The 19,724-nt window shown below is 42.6% G+C and overlaps 5 protein-coding genes and 1 non-coding gene across 6 annotated transcripts; 3 read left to right on the top strand and 3 right to left on the bottom strand.

Annotated features, from left to right (window-relative positions):
- Positions 1-2,688: 2,688 nt before the first annotated feature.
- LOC109945324 (uncharacterized) lies at positions 2,689-5,136 on the top strand. Its single transcript, XM_020551177.2, has 3 exons — positions 2,689-3,503; positions 3,746-4,172; positions 4,258-5,136. The coding sequence occupies exons 1-3, from the start codon at positions 2,833-2,835 to the stop codon at positions 4,777-4,779; spliced, it is 1,620 nt and encodes a 539-aa protein (XP_020406766.2). The 5' UTR covers positions 2,689-2,832; the 3' UTR covers positions 4,780-5,136.
- Positions 5,137-5,441: 305 nt separating this feature from the next.
- Positions 5,442-6,931, bottom strand: LOC103652489 (uncharacterized). Its single transcript, XM_008678063.2, has 3 exons — positions 6,361-6,931; positions 5,733-6,141; positions 5,442-5,532 (listed from the first exon to the last, which is right to left on the bottom strand). Exons 1-3 carry the CDS (start codon positions 6,929-6,931, stop codon positions 5,442-5,444), a joined length of 1,071 nt encoding a protein of 356 aa, XP_008676285.2.
- A 649-nt stretch (positions 6,932-7,580) lies between these two features.
- LOC100276892 (uncharacterized) lies at positions 7,581-10,521 on the top strand. Its single transcript, NM_001150593.1, is given in 2 exon segments — positions 7,581-8,045; positions 9,367-10,521. Coding segments are annotated over 2 exon segments (1,248 nt in total). The 5' UTR covers positions 7,581-7,800; the 3' UTR covers positions 10,370-10,521.
- Positions 10,522-11,273: 752 nt separating this feature from the next.
- On the bottom strand, positions 11,274-11,346 carry TRNAR-ACG (transfer RNA arginine (anticodon ACG)). Its single transcript has one exon. It is a non-coding gene; the product is annotated as a tRNA-Arg (tRNA).
- A 5,870-nt stretch (positions 11,347-17,216) lies between these two features.
- Positions 17,217-18,040, top strand: LOC111591197 (uncharacterized). Its single transcript, XM_023302138.1, has 2 exons — positions 17,217-17,545; positions 17,798-18,040. The coding sequence occupies exons 1-2, from the start codon at positions 17,317-17,319 to the stop codon at positions 18,016-18,018; spliced, it is 450 nt and encodes a 149-aa protein (XP_023157906.1). The 5' UTR covers positions 17,217-17,316; the 3' UTR covers positions 18,019-18,040.
- A 163-nt stretch (positions 18,041-18,203) lies between these two features.
- LOC103651213 (uncharacterized) lies at positions 18,204-18,976 on the bottom strand. Its single transcript, XM_008676833.3, has one exon. The coding sequence runs from the start codon at positions 18,802-18,804 to the stop codon at positions 18,409-18,411; it is 396 nt and encodes a 131-aa protein (XP_008675055.1). The 5' UTR covers positions 18,805-18,976; the 3' UTR covers positions 18,204-18,408.
- Between the last annotated feature and the right edge of the window lie 748 nt (positions 18,977-19,724).

The following is a 19,724-nucleotide window of genomic DNA, read 5'->3' as shown; positions in this document are numbered from 1 at the left end:
CAAATCAGGAGTACTCCAACTCCATGTAGTATAGTAGTTTCTCTTGTACTTCGCAGATGTCCTCTCAATCGGCGCTATCCTAACTAACAGAATCTGCTTCACAGCAGCTAATTCTCTCTTATCAAACTTCACCCGCACCTTCTTCAGTTACTTGCCAGCCTATCCATGTGATCAGTGAAACGGGGCAAATCACTGCCACCACCTGTTACTGATAACCCACAAGATGAAACTTGAGATGATAGTGTTTTAATGTCAATAGTAAAGCTGGTATTAGGTACCGAAATTTTTTTGTAGGTTAGGGCAGCTCTCAAAAAGCTTCACCAGAAAAACAGGTTCTTGTTCATCAGGCGCGTCCCAAATAAATTAGAGGCCCTATGCTAAATAATAGATAAGGCCAAGCTTAACTTAGCAAAATAACAAAATAGTAACATATATCAATAAACTATATTATAAAGTATAGTAGTATAGTCTAAGTATTATACCTGCTACATAATCTTTACTTAAAAAACATCATTCTCTTAGTGTTCTTCGAAATAAAATCTTCAATGATAGATTCATAATCAATCTTCTCTAGCATGTCACACTCAAGTGCTATTATAGCCAATGCATTAAGTCTTTCTTGTTTCATTATATAACGCAGATAGGATTTCAATAGCTTCAATTTAGAAAAGCTCCGAGCTGATGCAAGTATTAGAAACCGATCGGGTTTTTTTTGGAATGGGCATTCGGTTTTTTTGGAATTTCGGTTCGGTTTTTCGGTTTTAAAAAACTTCGGTTTTCCAAATATTAGAAACCGATCGGTTTTCTAGAAAATGAAAACCGATAAGTTCGGTTTCAGTTTTTTACTTCGGTTTTTTGGTAAAAACCGAACACCAAACTTATACTTAAGAAGGCTACAAGACAACACATTACACATAATTTTAAAAAGTAAAAATTATATATGTATAAACATTTCAAGATATATCATACATCACATACAAATATGTGAATAACAATTTGATTGCATTACACATTTAGTTTACATAATCAAATAGTCAAAATTTTGAATTCATAAAGTTTGGTATTCAGTTTTTTGGTATTTCGGTTTGGTATACGGTGAAAACCGATTACGATACCGAATACCGAAATTCTCAGATCTAAAAATCGAAACCGAACCGAATTACCAAAAAAACCGAAAATTTCGGTTCGGTTCGGTACGGTTCGGTTCGATTTTAGGTTTACGGTAAAAAAATGCCCACCCCTAGATGCAACCGTCACATGAATAGTCAATAGAACTCTATATGCACTAGTTGTATTAGGAAAATAGTCGTGTTGCTTCAGGAAATCTAGAATTTCAACGGGGTCCATATTTTCTTGTGGAATAAAATCTTGAAGAAAACCCAACTCCATATAAAGGTCATTTGCATCAATACCAGATTGCCCTTCTCTTCTAAGTGCAGACTCTAGATGACGACGACAAGATTTCAAGTTGTCATTATCCAATAATCACAATGCGTCAGGAGTAAATAAGAAACCAAATATTTTCTAATAACCATCATATTGTTCAAATCTCCTTGTAAGTGTTGGTGCACTTCCGGCTCCTGCAGTTCCTCCGACGAATGTGGAACTGAAAGTTAGAATGACGCTGAGGTGATGACCTAGAAGACTAGAAGCTGTTGTCTCTATAGAAATATTAACTATATATACATATACCTTAGATTAACTTTAGGGCCCTTCAATTTGGGAGGCCCTGTGCGGTCACACAGTCCGCGCAGGCCCATGGACGCCCCTGTTGTTCATAATGGAGCCCTCAAGTCTTGAAACGTAACAGTCAACATATGTGTTTCTTCATATTCAGATGATAATACCTGCAATAAGGCTATGACACTGTTTTGCATTATAGATGACATTGTTTATAGAGTGAGGTTTGAAATAGGAGATATGAAAAAACTGCTGGAGATAGCCTAATGTCATCTTCAAATCCTCTATCTTTAAACTTTACTCCTCAAACAGTATCACGAAGACAGCCTAATACTAAGACATCCAACATATGACATAAACTCATAGTCACAAGTACAATATGCTGTAGACTCAGTAAAGTGCACGTGTTCTCCACTGCTGTATCAATTGTTGTATAGGACGTGTTGCAGTGTAATGCATTTCTAATTAAATTAAGTTAATGTGTGTCCACAGTTCCACACATCATTAAGCGTTAACTACATTAGAAGTTAGTATGATTTTTTGTTAATAAAAGTAAAAGAATATGATACAGTGAGTTAGGACGCAAAATTACCAAATTTTGTATGATAAGAACATGCATATGAACAGTACAAAAATTTGCCGTATTATCGTATATACTCCAGAATTTGATAATACGGTCAACCAAACATTAGACCAGCTGATTCTCTCCATAGCTAGGTTACCAAACATCTAAATTCTTAGTAGTCAGCTTCTCAGTAAAGCTCTTTAGAAAAAAAACGAATCAAAAAGTTGTTGTGCCCGAATCCACATTGCCTAAAACTTTGAACTTTTAACATACCAATAGACCATAATGAAGCATGTAGTTTTTCATATACATTGTGTCTTGATATATAGCAAACACTAATGTATCTAAAAAATAAAGATGTCTTGTAATTCAGAAAGGAGAAAGTAATTCTTTTTAATAAAATAAAAAATTATTAATCTACGGCGGAAATGAGAAGCGAGAACTAAGAGCAACTCCAAGAGAGAGCTTAAACTAGGTCCTATTTTTAAATATAGGAGTTAAGGCTATAATATAGCTTCCAAGAGAGTTAGTATTTTATAAATTTAAATGAAATTCGTATAGGAGTGCAACACACAGGACGTAAATATATGTCCTTCCCACAGCGGACGTATTCTCCCTCGCCAACAACCTTTCTTCATCTCGCGCCTGCATCCCACACCCACCTCGCTCCCCACTTCCCAGATATCTCGTCCCACACGCCGTTGTGCCCGATCCCTACGGCAAGCCTCGCCACCACCCGCCGGTGCCCCTCAGTCCGCACACACACCCCCGACGGCGTGACCAGCTCTCCACGCAACCGACGAGGCGCGCTCCCTGCGACGGCGTGGCCTGCTCCTCTACCGCTGGCTTGGCCCGCTCCCCTGCGCCGCTGTTCCCCGCTCCTCTACCGCTGGTGTGTCTCGGTCCTCAGCCGCCGCCGAACTGTTGTCCACAGCCGTCGCCGCCAAACAGTTGTACTCACCTGCGCACTCAAATCCTTTGTGTGGTGGTCCGTGTGGATGGATCGAAGGAAACCAGAGCAGACACAGGTAAAGAGCTGGCGTAGGTCTTCGTTAAATTCTGCCATAGATGCGATTCGTCGAGATTCTGTAGGTTCTATGGATGCTAGAGCTGCTGCACGCCCACAACATCCATCTCGATCCCAGACGATGGTCGGCAGCAGCGATCCCTCTTTGATGATGGCTGAACTCCCACAATCACAACTTCGACCCACACCAATGTCTGGCATCAGTGATCCTTCTTGGATGTGTGATCATAGGTTTGTATTCCTAGAACTTCGGTTTACTGATTTGTTTCATGCATTGTTTGGTTGGTAGTCCTATTAAAAACAATAGGTACTGATTATGTGATGTCTGATTATTGTCTGATAGTTATTTGTAGTGGCACTTTCTTGCTTGGTAGACTTGTTGCTGTTGCTTGTTTGAACAATACTTGCAATTTGTTTCATGTGGATGGAATGCTAGGATCATGATAAGCTATTGTGTATTTATAATTTTTCAGCACTATGGACTCCCAAGATGGGTACTTCACTTCTTTATTGAACCATGAAGGTGCAAATGGATTTGGCCCTGATGATTGTTTGGAAGTTGGCAATGCATTAGCAGAGTTACCGATGGCGAATGAAATGAACTCACAGCCGATTAAGAGGGGCAGATCCAAGAATTTTAGTGAAGAGGAGGACCTAATGTTGGTTTCGGCATATCTGAATGTAAGCAAAGATCCTATTATGGGAAGAGATCAAAAAGAAGGCACATTTTGGGAAAGAATATGGAAATACTTTAACAAGAACAGGACATTCGAGTCCGATCGTAATTGGTCATCATTGAAACATCGTTGGCTTGCTATTCAGAAGGAAGTGAATATTTTTCAAGGTTACTATGATGCCATAGAAAGGAAAAATCAAAGTGGCAAGACGAGTGATGACAAGGTGAATCGTACATATGGAACAATTGTTTATACTTTGTCACATAACATGCAGATTCTCACATGAGTCGATCTTTTGTTTTTTGTAGCTTGCTGAGGCGAAAGCAGAATTTCGAGAAAAACAACAAGGGAAGGCATTTTCTGTCTTCCATGTGTGGATGATTCTTAGGCATGAGCCGAAGTGGAAATTCAGAGAATCAAAGCTCAAAGACCACCATGACGCCAACAATGGTAATAGTGATGCTCCTGTCAATATTGAAAGACCACCGGGGAGAAAATCCGAGAAGGAAAAAGCACGCGTGAGAAAGAATGGTGCCTGTGATATTGATGGTGATAATTTATTTGAAGAAGTCAAAAAGATGCGAGAAGCACGAGAAGAGACAGAGAGACACCGAAACACCCGTGATGACAAGTTCTTTGAGTTGGAAAACAGTAAGCTTGAGATGGAAAAAAGTAAGCTTGGGATGGAAAAGAGTAAGCTTGAATTGGAGCGAGATCGGCAGGACAAAGAAATAATGCAAACAGATACAAGCATAATGGACGACGAATCAAAACATTACTTTAAGTTGATGAAACAAGAGATTTTGACTCGTCGTTTCGGGAGTACTTAGTTAGTAGTAATCCTATAGTTTATCAGTTAGGACTTAGTTGCTCTTGTTAGTTAGTCAATTTGGTTTTAGTTCTTCGGTAAGAATTAGCTGCTCTTGTCAGTTAGTCAGTTTAGTTTTAGTTCTTCAGTAAGCATTAGCTGCTCTTGTCAGTTAGTCAGTTTGGTTTTAGTTCTTCAGTAATAATTAACTGGTCTTCTCAGTTAGTCGGTTTGGTTTCAGTTGTTCAGTCATAATAACTTTCAGTGATTCTCAGGTTGTTCTACTATTTTTTATTCAGAACAATAAACCAGAAAAAACGTTGTTCGTTTGTAACAGCACCAATAACATACTCGGACGCAGTAGTTATCTATTTTATAATTTTATTTCAAGGATCGCTTTGCCAATGCCTTACTCTCCTAGCAACAATGTTCTTCAGAACATGCCCTCTGTTATCGTTTGTAGTATTAGCAATTCACATACATGAATAACCAGGGCATGAGCTAACTGAATTGCAATTCATAGAAAAATAACTGACTAATACCAAAGTGGTTCAATACACAGACCAACTTCAATGCACATATGAATCAGAACTGCTACTTCAAAATTCAGTACACAGAAATTTCCTAAACGACTCCAAACATTCTACTATAATTTAAGTGGCTTGCAGTCCTGCGCCCTGCTGCCTAGTTCTCGCTGGCTACTTGCTGCTGCTGCCGTGCTACATTGCTACTGCTGTTGGCTGGTCCTGCGCCCTGCTGCTGCTCGCTCCCTAACCTGCAATGTTTAAATACCTCAAATGTTTAAATAATCACACCCGACTACACATGTTTCAGCCAAAATAAATGAACATACATATTTGAACTAATGTGTGCCTCACCTAATGTTGTTCTTTCTGATGCCCTTGTCGCTCCCATAGGTGTTCAACTAGATCTTCCTTAAGTTGACGATGGATGCGAGAATCTTCAACTTCACACCCTTGAACAAATGACGAAAAATTTGATGTCCCTGCACGTGACACCACACCTTCTGTTTCAATAGCACTCTTGTCATATGGCACATCAAGACCAATAACATTACGTTCGTCTTCAATTATCATGTTGTGCATTATTATACATGACATCATAATGTCTCGAAGTGTTTCTTCATCCCAGAATCGCGCCGGATTTCGAATGATGGCAAAGCGAGCCTGCAACACACCAAATGCACGCTCAACATCTTTCCTCTGAGACTCTTGAGCAGCAGCAAAATTTTTGTCCTTTAAATTTGATGGGGCCTTGATTGTTTTCACAAAAGTTGACCAAGGAGGATAAATTCCATCAGCAAGATAGTAACCCATATCATAATTGTGCATGTTAACAATATAGTTAACAGATGGGGCTTCACCTTTCACAAGTCTATCAAAGAGAGGAGATCTGCGTAGAACATTAATATCATTGTGCGAACCCGGAAGACCAAAAAAGGCATGCCAGATCCATAAATCCGTAGACGCAACTGCCTCAAGTATGATAGTGGGTTCTTTGACATGGCCACAATACATACCGTGATAAGCTGTAGGACAATTTTTCCACTTCCAATGCATACAATCAATACTGCCAAGCATACTTGGAAATCCACGATGTTCAGCAATATTAAGCAATCTAGTTGTGTCATCTTCATTTGGAGCTCTCAGGTATTCTTTGCCAAACACTTCACAAATTGATTTCACAAATTTTCTCAAGCTCTCAATAGCAGTGCTTTCACCCATCCGCACATACTCATCAACATAATCTGCTGGAACACCATATGCAAGTTGTCTGAAAGCTGCAGTTACCTTTTGCAAACAGGTGAGACCACAATGACCAGCAGCATTATTTTTCTGAATAAAATATGTGTCATTTTTTTCAACAGCTTCAGCTATCCGTTTGAACAAGCGGGAACTCATACGAAAACGTCGTCGAAAAATCTTCTCAGGATATGTTGGTTTGTCAGCAAAATAGTCAAGATATAATTTTATAGCATATTCTTCTCTGCCTCGATTGTAAACTTTATGTCCAAAAACTGAACCTCTATGTTTTTTCCGCTGCTTATGCTTTCTCTTCTCATATTCACTCATCAATAAAAGCATGAAATGGTCAAGTTCGTCATCTAAATCTTCATCTTCCTGATGAATCAAAGCTCTAGTAATTGCAGACATCTTTCTGTAATTTATCGATAGAATTTGGAATAAGAAATCAATGAACAATGTATCAACAGAAATGAATAGTATTTATAAATGCTGCTTCATTTCTATTCACTAAACTACAAGATCTATCCACTAACCGGAGCATCAGTTGAATTAGAGGAACGGAGTAGCACGTGAATGTGTGGAGGAGCTACATCAAAAGGCGTTAAACAAGAGAAAAGCATACCAAGGGTGATGACAGCCTGCCTCTTGTGAACCCACTTGATGAATGCTGCACAAATCGCTCTTTCGTCGGCCTGACCCCTACGACCCTGCTGCATTTGCAGGGACAACGAAGATGGGTTCCCTCCGTCAGTTGGTGTCCGGCCGAATCGTAGCATCCAGCGCAGAAAAGAAGTCGCGCGTGGTGGGTAGGCGCCAATACCTCCCGCCAAAAACCACAGATAACACCAGACAATAGGAGTCACGGTTGGAGTAAACTAATTTGTTGGGTCCTAATTATCTTTCAATCAGGCCCTATTTCATTATTTAGGGCCCAAGTTTAGGACTCCTTCTTGGAGTTGCTCTAACAACAAGGAAGGCATACTCGTTAACAACACGTTCAAGCCACACAGCCTCTGACCCTGCCGTAATGAACCCCCCAGTTGCCGCTCCCCCTTCCAAACATGACCGTTGGGCCGCTGTTCCGCTGTCCCCTTCCTGAGATCCCAAATACCCCACCGCCGCGCTCCCTCACCTGGCACCCGAGAATCCTCGCGCTGGCGCACTCCAAATTCCTCGCCCCCACGCCGGTTCGACCGTTGCCAATCTCCCCGCGCGCACGCGCTCTCCATCTCGCGATCCCCACCCCGAGCCGCGAGCACTTTCCCGGGCGGGGGCGTATGGCCTGCGCCGCGACGATGCCGATCGACTTACTCCCCGCTCCAGCCCCGGCGGAGGAGGAGGTGAAGGCGGTTGAGGAGGACGAGGAGATGGTGGTGGAGGTGGAGGGAGAAGGGTGCGGCGGAGGGGCCGTGGTGGTGGCCGTGGCGGACGCGGAGGCGGAGGGTCACCCCTACGACTTCCACGTGTCCGGGCCGCGCAACCTGCCACCGCCCAACTGGAAGGACATAATCAGGTCGAGCTGGTAAGCGATCGCGCTTCCCATGTCTTTGAAATCATGTACATTTTTCCGTTCCTGAATGATGATGGGATGGCCAGCTCCGGATGGCGGGTTATTTGTATGTATGTGGTTTCGTTCAAGCTGCGGGCCTCTAGGTTTCAGTGGGATCAGGGGGCGTCGCTTGGTGTTGCAGGCTTGCAGCTGACACCTTGTTTTTCGGGCATTTTCTTGGTTTTGATCGGGAGGGGATAACGAATGCTAGCACCGATTGCGCGATTCCCCTTACCTGCTCGCGGTTGAATGAGAATAGAAGGTTCTTCAATCGGCATGCTGCCAACTGACTACCTTTTCATGTAGCGACATTGTGATTTTTGCAGTATCCGTTGCATGGTAGATGATGGAAAGATAAAACAGGGGATTGAGTAACATTTACTTTGAAGGAACCGTCCATTGTGAATTTAATAGTTTCTAGGTAACAAGTATAGAAACTATCCCAAAAATGACTGCACCTTTTTACAGGTACCGGTAAAGGCTTATTCGGTTAGGAGTGGATTGAGCAGAATATTCAAAATAGGAGGGATTTTAATCCCCCAATCCCTCTCAAACCACCTCAAACCGAACAAGGCCTAAATGTTCTGCCACCGCGCAGTTTGGCAAACAAATTTTTGAGAGTTGAGTTTTGTGGAATTTTTCCATTTTGTGCTTATTATGCAGTTTTGGGAGTAACATAATTGTTTACCATTCCTGGAAGCAAGGTTAACCTATGGTTGATAAGAAGAAACAATGTCACTGCTCCTTCCTTCTCTTGGAGGAAAACAGCAAACCAGAAAACAAGTTTTGCTGTAGCCTTCTTGGAGAAAATCAGAAAACAAGAAAGCAAGGAACAACGGTTCAAGTTTCCTGAAACCAACGTGTTCTGTGCGTGGGTCCATGGGGCTACCAAACACGTTTTCTGCGCACACGCTTTTGTTGCATAACAGACTGTTCAGCTATGGTTTTCATGGCAATTTACATAATTCTTTCTGCTCTTGCCTCACCATCAAGGCTATGCGCAATTCCAGATATGGTTTCCATGGCAAACCTTTTTGTCCATGCAATAGGCCTCGGTGGCCAAATGGGTTGCTTTTGAAAATTTATTTGATCAGGATTATTTTAAAATATTAATTTAACATAAGATCTTGGCACGGCTGCATGGGGAAGGCAGCTTCTGGTCAAGCTTTATGTCAATGCGAAAGAATCCATTTGAAATATGTACTTGACTTTATGCCATTGTATTCTATCCCATAGGCCATGATATCCCCCCCTCCTCCCCCTAACATTTTATCTTGGTTTAATTGATTTGCAGGAAGGGTCCAAATTACAAAAGGATGGTAATGGCCTGCTTCATTCAAGCAGTCTACCTGCTTGAACTGGACAGGCAGGACCAGAAAGGCGAAGAGGATGGCCTTGCTCCAAAATGGTGGAAACCCTTCAAATACAAGGTCACACAGACATTGGTGGATGAGAGAGATGGTTCCATCTATGGCGCCATGCTGGAGTGGGATCGCTCTTCTGCCTTATCTGACTTTATCCTCATAAGACCAAGTGGGGCACCGAGGGCTGTGTTAGCTCTCAGAGGAACCCTCCTGCAGAAGCCAACTATGAAGAGAGACCTGCAGGATGACCTTCGTTTCTTGGTATGGGAGAGCCTCAAAGGTTCAGTGAGATTTGTTGGTGCTTTAGCAGCACTACAGTTAGCAGTTGAGAAGTTTGGCAGCGCCAATGTTTGTGTTGCTGGGCACTCCTTGGGAGCTGGCTTTGCACTTCAAATCTGCAAAGAGCTTGCCAAACAAGGGGTTTTTGTGGAGTGCCACCTTTTCAATCCACCTTCTGTTTCACTGGCCATGGGTGTAAGGAGCATGAGTGAGAAGGCCAGCTACCTGTGGAAGAAAGTCAAAGGAAGTCTGCCATTGAAGGAAGAGACAACAACACTTGAGACTGCCAAGGCCGAGGCAAATGACAAGAAGAGATTGCGCACCGAGAATAAATGGGTGCCACATCTGTATGTCAACAACAGCGATTACATCTGCTGCCACTACAACGCTCCCTCTTGCCCGTCCACATCAACAGATGGTTCTTCCGACGAACAGCAGCAACAACGCAAGGCAAGTGAGATTGCCAGTGATGTGGTCGCAAAGCTCTTTGTGACATCAAAAGGCCCACAGAAGTTCCTTGAGGCGCATGGGCTACAGCAATGGTGGTCAGATGGCATGGAGCTGCAGCTGGCTCTCTATGATAGCAAGCTCATAAACAGGCAGCTGAAATCCATCTACACAGCAACAGCAATACCATCTTCTACCAGGTCCTAGACACGGCTTAAGCCGCTGTTGCATGGGTCATTAGAAATACTCTTTCTAATCACTGTGTTCCTTTATTATCAACTGAGAATGTTTTATAACTCCAGGGGGTTCCTGCAAACAGTCAAATAATTCGAAAAACTAAGACAACATTATTTTTTCAACTCAAATGTTGGTTGTAGGATAGGCGCACTCACTGTCAGAGTTCGCTCTATCTGACCTGCACTGTCATTACAAAAGTAATATAGGGGATACATTTTTCCTTTAATAAAAAATATTGTTTTCACAGTATCTTAACCATTCATATATATGTTTTTTTTCTTCTAGAGGCGCTCGACAATCAAATGAATTGTTACTCAGCGGAACACTAGGCATGCATAAGTGCATAAAGACACGCAGAAAAGCTAAAGAAAAATAAAAAACAACCCACAAACGACTTCAAGAAAAAGGGAAAATAGGAAAACAAAATTAGGAAGAAAAAAAATACGACCAACACTCTAAGGTCGATCGGACTGTTAATTAGCAGAACATTGGATATGCACAACTGTATAAACACATCCAAGAAAGCAAACAAAAACTGAGAGAAAAAAGAAGGCAACAATTGGAAAAAGCGCAATCAAATAAATCTGGGAGAGAAAAAAAGACAACATTCGAAAAAAAAGGCACGCCTAGAAAAGCAAACAAAAAAACAAAACAAAACAAAAAAAAGACACACCTAGAACATTGAATATGCAACACATCCAAGAAAGCAAACAAAAAGTGAGAAAAAAGAAGGCAACATTTGGAAAAAGCGCAATCAAATAAAAACTGAGAGAGAGAAAAAAACAACATTCGAAAAAAGGCACGCCTAGAAAAGCCAAAAAAAAACAAAACAAAAAAAGACACGCCTAAAAAAGCCAAAAAACAAAACAAAAAACGACTCCGCTGGGGATCGAACCCAGAATCTCTGGTTCCGTAGACCAGCGCCTTATCCATTGGGCCACGGAGTCATTGTTGATGCGTATGCTACAAGGTATTATATATCTATAAACCATATATATATTTTATTACTCATGCTTGCACAAATGGATCTACTTTTAATACTCACCCATACCAAAATAGTAGCAGGTTTAGATCTTAACTTTTATGTCCGTGTTCAAATATATAAATATGAATCTACAAACATATATAAACATATACATCAAATGTTGGTACGAACCCATTAATTAACTAAAACGAATTTTAGTTTAGGATGAAGGAAGATGTTTTATGAATATATTTCAATAAAGAAAACTTGTCCGAAAATCACATCCCAAAGATTTTCAAAAAAGGATCATCGTTCATCCATACTCGGTCATGGTGTTGGCGAGCATTGTTCAGATCAGCACATACTCTACTGGTCATGACGTTTTATTAACAATGAGGCACTGTATAGCTCGACTAGTTTTCGAATAGAGAACGTAATTGTAAATGCCGTTTTTTTATCGTATGTACTCCTCCGCCGTTCCCTTTCTAATTTCTTCTCCACTAGCTTGTTGTTGTTGGTGAGCATTTTGAATCAAAAGTTGGCAGCGAGGCTGCAAAGTGCTAGGGTGGATAATGAGGGGCCGTTTGGGAGGGCTCCGGCTCCTATGAAAATGGCTCCGGCTCTGGCTCCTCTGAAGGAGTAGCTCCTCTGCAGGAGCCCGTGCTTTTTGCAAATTGTTTGGTAGAAATCAGCTCCTTGTATATGTTGTCCTCATCATCATCAACGTTAATGAATTTATACATCACAATTCATATATCACTTGAATATTCGAAAATCAATATTCGAAAAGCATTTGCACATCACAATTAATAAATCAATATTCGAAAAGCATTTGCACATCACAATTCATAAATCAATATTCGAAAAGCTTTTGCACATCACAATTCATACACAAGTCATATATCACTTGGATGATTACCTAGAAAGAAAGATCGCTCTTGCGATGTCATCACGAAACCTATCCATCGTACGATCATTAGAGTATGGACATGATGAATCAGTTGTATTTCTATATCTAGAAGGTATAGTGGGCACATAATCTAGATTCCGGTCGCACTTATGAAAATCTTTGTCTTCTCGATGGTTCTCACGAATATAATTATGAAGGCACATGGTAGCTGCAACAATCATCTTTTGCTTTTCCATGGAGTAGCTTGGCATCTTAAGAAGTATACGCCACTTCATTTTCCACACACCAAATGTGCGTTCTACGACGTTCCGAATACTTGAATGCAAATGGTTAAAATGTTCTTGCTCACCATTTGGTGGAGGTCCCCTTCTCCAATCAGGAACATGGTACCGTTCACCCTTGTATGGAGCTAAGTACCCAGGACGATTGGGATAGCCCGCATCTACAGTATAATATTTTCCTAGAACAATGTCCAAAAGTATATACTTTTTAGCACAAAGAAAGACGATACTTCTTATTCTACTGATTTATATATATGACAATAAAAAAAATACCTGATGGAGGGTGTGGAAACAAGTCTGCATCACGCTCCAATGCATTAAACAATACACTTGTGTCATGCATTGATCCAAGTTGTCCAATAGATGAATATGTGAACCGTAGGTCAAAATCAACAACAGCAAGCACATTTTGGGTTGCCCTTCCACTTCTACCAATGTATCTAATTTGGTCATGTGAGGGTGGTACTGCTGCAACGTGAGTGCCATCTATTGCACCAATGCAATCTTTGAAAAAAAGGCATCATCCTACGATCCTTGGTAATTCTAGGGTGTGTAGTACAAAAGTTTGGATCAATTGGCCTTATATATTCCTCACACATACCCACCACACAATGCAATACCTCCTCAAATTTTCGGCTAATGGTCTCTCCAGAATGCTTAAAAACATGTTGTGCACCACTATTAGACCAACCATGACCACATGTAACCAAGAAAATGGCAAGAGACTCCATTGAATTGATATGAAGAGAAGATTTGAGCCCATAGTTACTCACTAGCAAGTCATGCAAACTATAGAAAAGAGATGCATCCATCCAGAACATCTTGTGGCTTCCTCCTGGATTACTCAACGTTTCCCTCACCCAAGCATATCCACTTTGTCTTGTGGTCCTTGCCTCATTCTTGTCAATATAAGTGAAATAATATTTTCCAAGAACAAGAGTTGTGCATAATGTATTTTTCTGAACAGACCGCGCTAGTCCAATAGCCTTCCTTGTCCATTCCTCATCATCAGGTCCACTCTCATCATCAGATGCACTCGCATCATCAGTTCCACTTCTATCATCAGAGCCACTGTCATCACCAGATAATAAATAGAGTTCACATAGCATTACACAAATTAGTAAAAAATAATTCACATAAGAGTTCATGTTCAGACTTCATTCATACTAAAACAACATTGTTGCTAAAACCAATCTGCTACTTGCTACTTTGTCCCACTAAAACTGAAACTGAAACATGCTTTTACTAAACTAAAACTGAAACTAGTGTAAGAAAGTTCAAAGCTTTTTGTGATGAATGAAACTGTCTGAAACAAGCACAACATCATCAGCAGTCAAGACAGTAGAAGAAGAGCGGACTATCTGACTATGTAAATAATGGGGTTTCTGTTGATATGAACAGTTTTTCTGCATGTCCTGGCAGAGAAGCTGTTGAGAATCCGTGGATATGAATGACACTTCAGGAAGAACAAAAAAATCCATAAGATCTACAAGACATACGGCAATTATAGGCTCCTGACATTGTACCTAAAGAAAAAACGTACTTTCTAATATGACAAGCTTCTATGGCACACTAATTTGTCCCCTGTCACAGAACAACCTGCCCACATGACAAAGCTGTAAGATGAGGACAGTTGGATCAAATAAAAATTTGTTGGGGAGTATCATCCTGGCCATGGACTCACTGCAGGCTAGCAGCACCATCTGTCTGAAACTGCATCAGCTGTGAAACTGCATCAGCACCATCTGGTTCACAATTCTGAATTTTGAGTGGAGCTATTCCCATTCCAGGAGAAACAAAAGGCAGGGGATAGGGCGGCAGCAGCACTGAATTTTGCCTTGTGAAACTAAAACCACAATTCTGAATTTTACTAAACTAAACTAAACTGCATTTTACTAAACTGAAACTAAAACTGCATTTTACTAAACTGAAACTATTTTTCTAAACTAAAACTGAAACTGTTTTTCTAAACTAAAACTGAAACTGAAACCAAATTGAAACTGTATTTTCTAAACTGAAACTGTTTTTCTAAACTGAAACTGTTTTTCTAAACTGAAACTGAAACCAAACTGAAACTAAAACTGAAACCAAACTGAAACTAAAACTGTATTTTCTAAACTGAAACTGAAAATGAAACTGTTTTTCTAAACTGAAACTGAAACTGAAACTGAAACTTCTACTTAGCCACATCATTTCTAGACATCCATTCATGCTTCCTTTTTAACCATTCAAACCTCTCTCCAGGAGTGTCTAAAGTCATGAACATCTCCCTATCAGCTTTCTTGGTGAAGAGACATGTCGCAATGAAATGCTCATTTGTCCCAGGGGTGGCACCACATGCCTTCACCAATGCCATGACTTCTTTAATAGAAAAATCAGATTTTGGCTCCTTACTAGCCAATGCCATTGATTCACAAGAAGCAGTGGTCCTCTCATTCATAGCAACAAGCTCTCCGATCTTATCCTGAAACCATCGGCCACCACTGGTTTTTCGCTTCTTCCCCTTGCCTTGTGAGGTCACTCTTGCTCTCACTGATCTAGAGCTTGTGGGTGTCACATCCTCTGGCTCACTATCATCATTATAGTTAACTTCTTCCTCATCATCATCAATGTTGATTTGTGACGATGACACTGGAGTATGCTCATGTTGGGTAGGTGCAACACCACTACAAGGATTCCAGTGGTCATCACCAGTGTTGCGAATGTCTTCAAACATTATTTCTAGTTTATCTAAATTTAAAAGGCCTCTATGCCTAAACTTGGATGAACCTTTCACTACCTGCATATATTGTATGGCAATGATAATGTGTGAGGACTATTATTTGCAAATTAATGGAACAATAAGAAAATGAATGAGAGACCTACATTAGACATCTTCTTCCACCATGACTCGGGCATGATAATATGTGTGTGAGATGCATCCCATCCTATGCCAGTTTCCCTGTTTGATAGTTGCTTCCAAATTCCATAATCTATTTTCAACTTGTCCCACTTGTTCTTGAACTTTTTTCGGTCATACAAAATACCGGTTCTTTGATGAAACCTTTCAATCACATTTTTGTACCCAGATTTATTCAAATGTGTGCTGTCACGATTTCCCGCTTGAACTTCATCGGCAAAAAATTCACAGACAATTTTAGTGTTTCCTCACTCCAATCAGCAGTACTGTTTAGTAAAACCATCATGTGACATTACCATTAAACTATATTCATTGTGGCACTATCATTTGTATGACAAGCTATTATCAGTGAATGGTTTGTAGATTGTTACCTATTATCAGTGAGGTTGACATCAAGCGAGCGGGTTGCGACTGGTGGAGGACGAGGAGCACGTCCACCCTTGCGCCGAGTTGACGCAGCTTCAAATGTCCTTTGTTCGCCAACTGTGGTCGATGGAGTTGCTGCAACATGGCTAGAGCCTTCGGACATCCAATCTGCTCCAAAAGCCGATGTTGCTTCACCTTGAAACCACGCGGGCAATTCATTGTCCATGGGTGAGCCATGACCTGCGACAGCCATCGGTGTGCCTAGTGCCGCAGCCTGGGCGGCAGCAAGGGCCGCGCCGTGCCCTGCACCAGCCACCTGTGTGCCTAGCGCCGCAGCTTGGGCGGCGGCCAGAGCAGCGCCGTGCCCTGGTCCACCCCCGTGCGCCGCACCGTGGAAGAACGCAGCCATGGAGGGGGCGGTGGGCAGGAATGTGGAGTTGGTGAAGGATAGCCCGTGCACGCCGCCGTGTGCGGCGGCCAGGCCGGCGGCATAGCCTCGGCCAGCCCCGAGCGCGCCGTGGATGGGGGGCGCCCGTATGGACGTGTGCCCACCAGATCCGGACCCGGCCACCACGGATCCATGGCTGCGGGGGAGTGGATCTGCGTCGGAGCGAGCGCGGGGGTCCATGGCCGTCGACGCAGCTGCGTTGGAGAAGGAGCAGCGAGGTGTTGAGGAAGGGCGGCGGCGGATCGGAGAGGAAGAGGACTGCGGGAGAGGAAGAGGGCGGCGGATCGCAGAGGAAGGCGCTGCCTGTGGGAGCAGGTCGAAGCCAGAAATTTGGGGCTCCGGCTCCTGGGGCACTTTTGGCTCCTGCTCTCTGTTAGAAGCCGTTTCCGTGAGGACGTTTGGGAGAGCTCCGCCCGCGAGCCGGAGCCGGAGCTGTTAAGGAGCCGTCCCAAACGCAGCCTGAGTCAGCTTGGTTTGGCTCGTTCGAGTTTAAGCTGGCTCGTTAAGCTAACGAGCCAGCACGACTCGGCGAGTCAGATCGACTCGGCTTGCTTACGAGCTCGAGTTGACTCGTTTAGCTCGCGATTCAGAGTGGAAAAAATAATATGTACATACTAATTAATTTTTACTTAATTTTAAACTAATTTAACAATAGAAAATAGTAATTGTACTCCTAGTTTCACAAACCACGTCAATGTAACACCAAATTAACATAATTTATCACTCATCAATTCATAATTCACATACATGCATGTTCATCAGTTTAACCCACAATTATATTTGCATAGACCAATTTAACATATAAACATATTTCATTAATCATTAGTTTAAATCATAAGTCATAGACACCCCACATACTTATAACATGTTCATCAATTATTTCGTAGATGATATACATATAGTTTCGTTTTGCTGGAATGTGATAGCTCGTTTAGCTCGTGAGCTGGCTCGTTAACGAACTGAGCTAAAATGTCAGCTCAGCTCGTGCAAAATTTCAAACAAGCCGATTCGAGTCGAGACGAGCTAACCATGAACCAAGCGAGTCAACGATGCAGCCTCTGCGCGCGTGCCGGCCGGTAGTTGCATTGCACCTGAAAATTCCCTCTGCGGAGACGAGAAGGAAGCTTCTGCTGCCTTTTGCTGCAGCAGAGGGCAACCGCGCGCCCAACCGGGAAGGCCTCAAATCGCTCAGCTTTGCCTCGCTTTTGTGGTATGGAGCCCAGTCTTTAGTTTTGGTAGCACCAGCACCTATGAACCTGCGTAATGCGTGGCCTTGCTCTTGCAGGAAGCAACCGCCGTGTAGTCACTCAGTCAGGGGCAAAGCTAGCGACACAACGAATCAAGAAAGAACCCTACAATTGTGTAGACAATGTAATGATGAATTGTGACGATATTCATCAAGCAAAAAAAAAAGAAAAAAGAAAGAAACGCCCTGATTTGCAGGGAAGCATTTCACTGATGAATCTGGTAAACGTTGTTGCCGTGACAGGCACATCGAGAGAAATTAAATTTATAATAGTATGGTCCTACCTAAAACCAAGACCAATAAATCCCGTCCACTTTTCCCTTTTGTCCGGTACTGCATGGTCCATTCCACGAGTAGCTTGATCCGCATGCACCGCCCGTTGGTCGCTTTCCTTTTCTTTAAAAGGATCTCCTTTCTTTGGCAAGTTAGCGCTGTCAGTGGATCAAATATCGAGATGAAATTAACATGCCACTATCTATCCAGCCTCGCGTTTCAGATTAGGTAGTGCCTGCATCTCTTCCGTAATCTTGAAATCAGAAAAAAAAATGGCTCCCTGCAATATCTGAATTCTGATTGAAATCTCTTACCAATGCAGGAGAAGAGATTCAGTCATTCAGACATAGCACATTGCATTCTGATTGAAATCTCTTAATTACCAAACTCCACTCGTGTTATCTCGCTCGAAAGCTATGTACAAATTACTAGATTTATATGGGATATTGATGAGGCAATTGCAACACCAATATCACCAATTCACCATCACCAGGGGAGGCGCTAGAATGAGAAGGAAATAAAAGCATGCATAGAGGAAAAATAGTTAAAAAGAAACAAACAAAAAAAATATCGGAAGGAGGGGGATCGACGAGGGAGAGAGAGAAGAACGTCGATGGGGTGGTCAGTTGTTGCCGCTCGGTTTATCGCCCGCATTGGCGCCGACGACGACGCGGCGCGGCGCGGGGCTGCGCCCGTCGTCGAAGTTCTTGGCGTAGCTGGCGGCGTCGTAGCCGAACGTGATGGGCCGACCCGTGGCCGCCGCCGTCGGGGAGCTGCACACGCACCTGGTCTCCTGCGCCAGCCGCCTGAGCAGCTTCCGCCACGCGCGCTGCCCGCACCACCCGACCTCGCGCGACAGGACGAGCTGCGCGCGGCGGACCAGGGCGCCCGCGCCGCGGTGCTTGTCTGGACGCGGCCACGGGGCGACGGAGGAAGATGACGAGGAGGAGGCCATGCGGCAGGGCAGGGTGGCGGAGTGGGGTGGCGCGGACAGGTCAGTGGTGGTGCTCATGCCCATGGCTTGCTGCAGTGCCGCGAGGGAGACAGGGAGGGCGATATTGGCCGGCGGTTATATGGGATGTTGGAGATCTAGAATCGTGGATTGTGGTGGGTATTGAGACGAGGAAATGGTAGTAGATGTTTATGTGAGCTATAGGAGGCCACGTGGAATTGTGTTGCGGTGGTTACAGTACTTGCATGCAAAAGGGTAAGACGTGGTTCGCCCTTTGAGATGAGAAAATAGGGGGTCACGCGAGTGCGAGAGACGGACGGAAAGGAGAGCGGCAAAGGGATATGGTGGAAATGGACTACGGGAAGAGTCTTGGCGCTCGCAATGCTTGTTCAAGCCTAGTAAGTTATTAGCACTTTGGATTTGTTTGTAAACAAGATAAAATTAGCGCTCGAACAGAACCTTTTATTATTAGGAAAAAGACTAATTAATAACCTCTTTAGTTATTGGTGTTGATCTCGTTGGAAAATTGTGTAATATTCTTGTTGGTCACTTGCTTTTGATTACTACATTGTATCAAAAACAAAACAACACAAGTTAGAAGATTTTAACTTTCTCTTTTTGGTTCTCTCTTCTCCGAAGAGATAATTCAAGAGAGAAGGTATAAAGAGGAAATATAGCCGTAGCAATATTGTATAGAAGTATAATGAGGAACGAGGAATGTTGCTCATCTTATATGACTTAGCATTTTTTATTCTATCTTTATCCGTATGACTTATGTGAGTCTAGCCATGTTCTCTTCCATTACTTTGTCTATTCAAACATGGGAATGAACGTAGCTATAAAAGTTGGTTTGTACCACTTTAAAATAAAAATGTGGGACAAAAACCAACAACCACTTTGCTTTCGAATTTTAATAGAATGGACCACTTAAATGGGCCCAAATTCCAACATATCAGAGTCTTAGAGCAGTCACAACGCACCAGGTC

Source organism: Zea mays, chromosome 3 (assembly GCF_902167145.1).
Source record: "Zea mays cultivar B73 chromosome 3, Zm-B73-REFERENCE-NAM-5.0, whole genome shotgun sequence".
NCBI classification, from domain to species: Eukaryota; Viridiplantae; Streptophyta; class Magnoliopsida; order Poales; family Poaceae; genus Zea; species Zea mays.
This window is presented reverse-complemented; position numbering and strand designations above follow the sequence as displayed.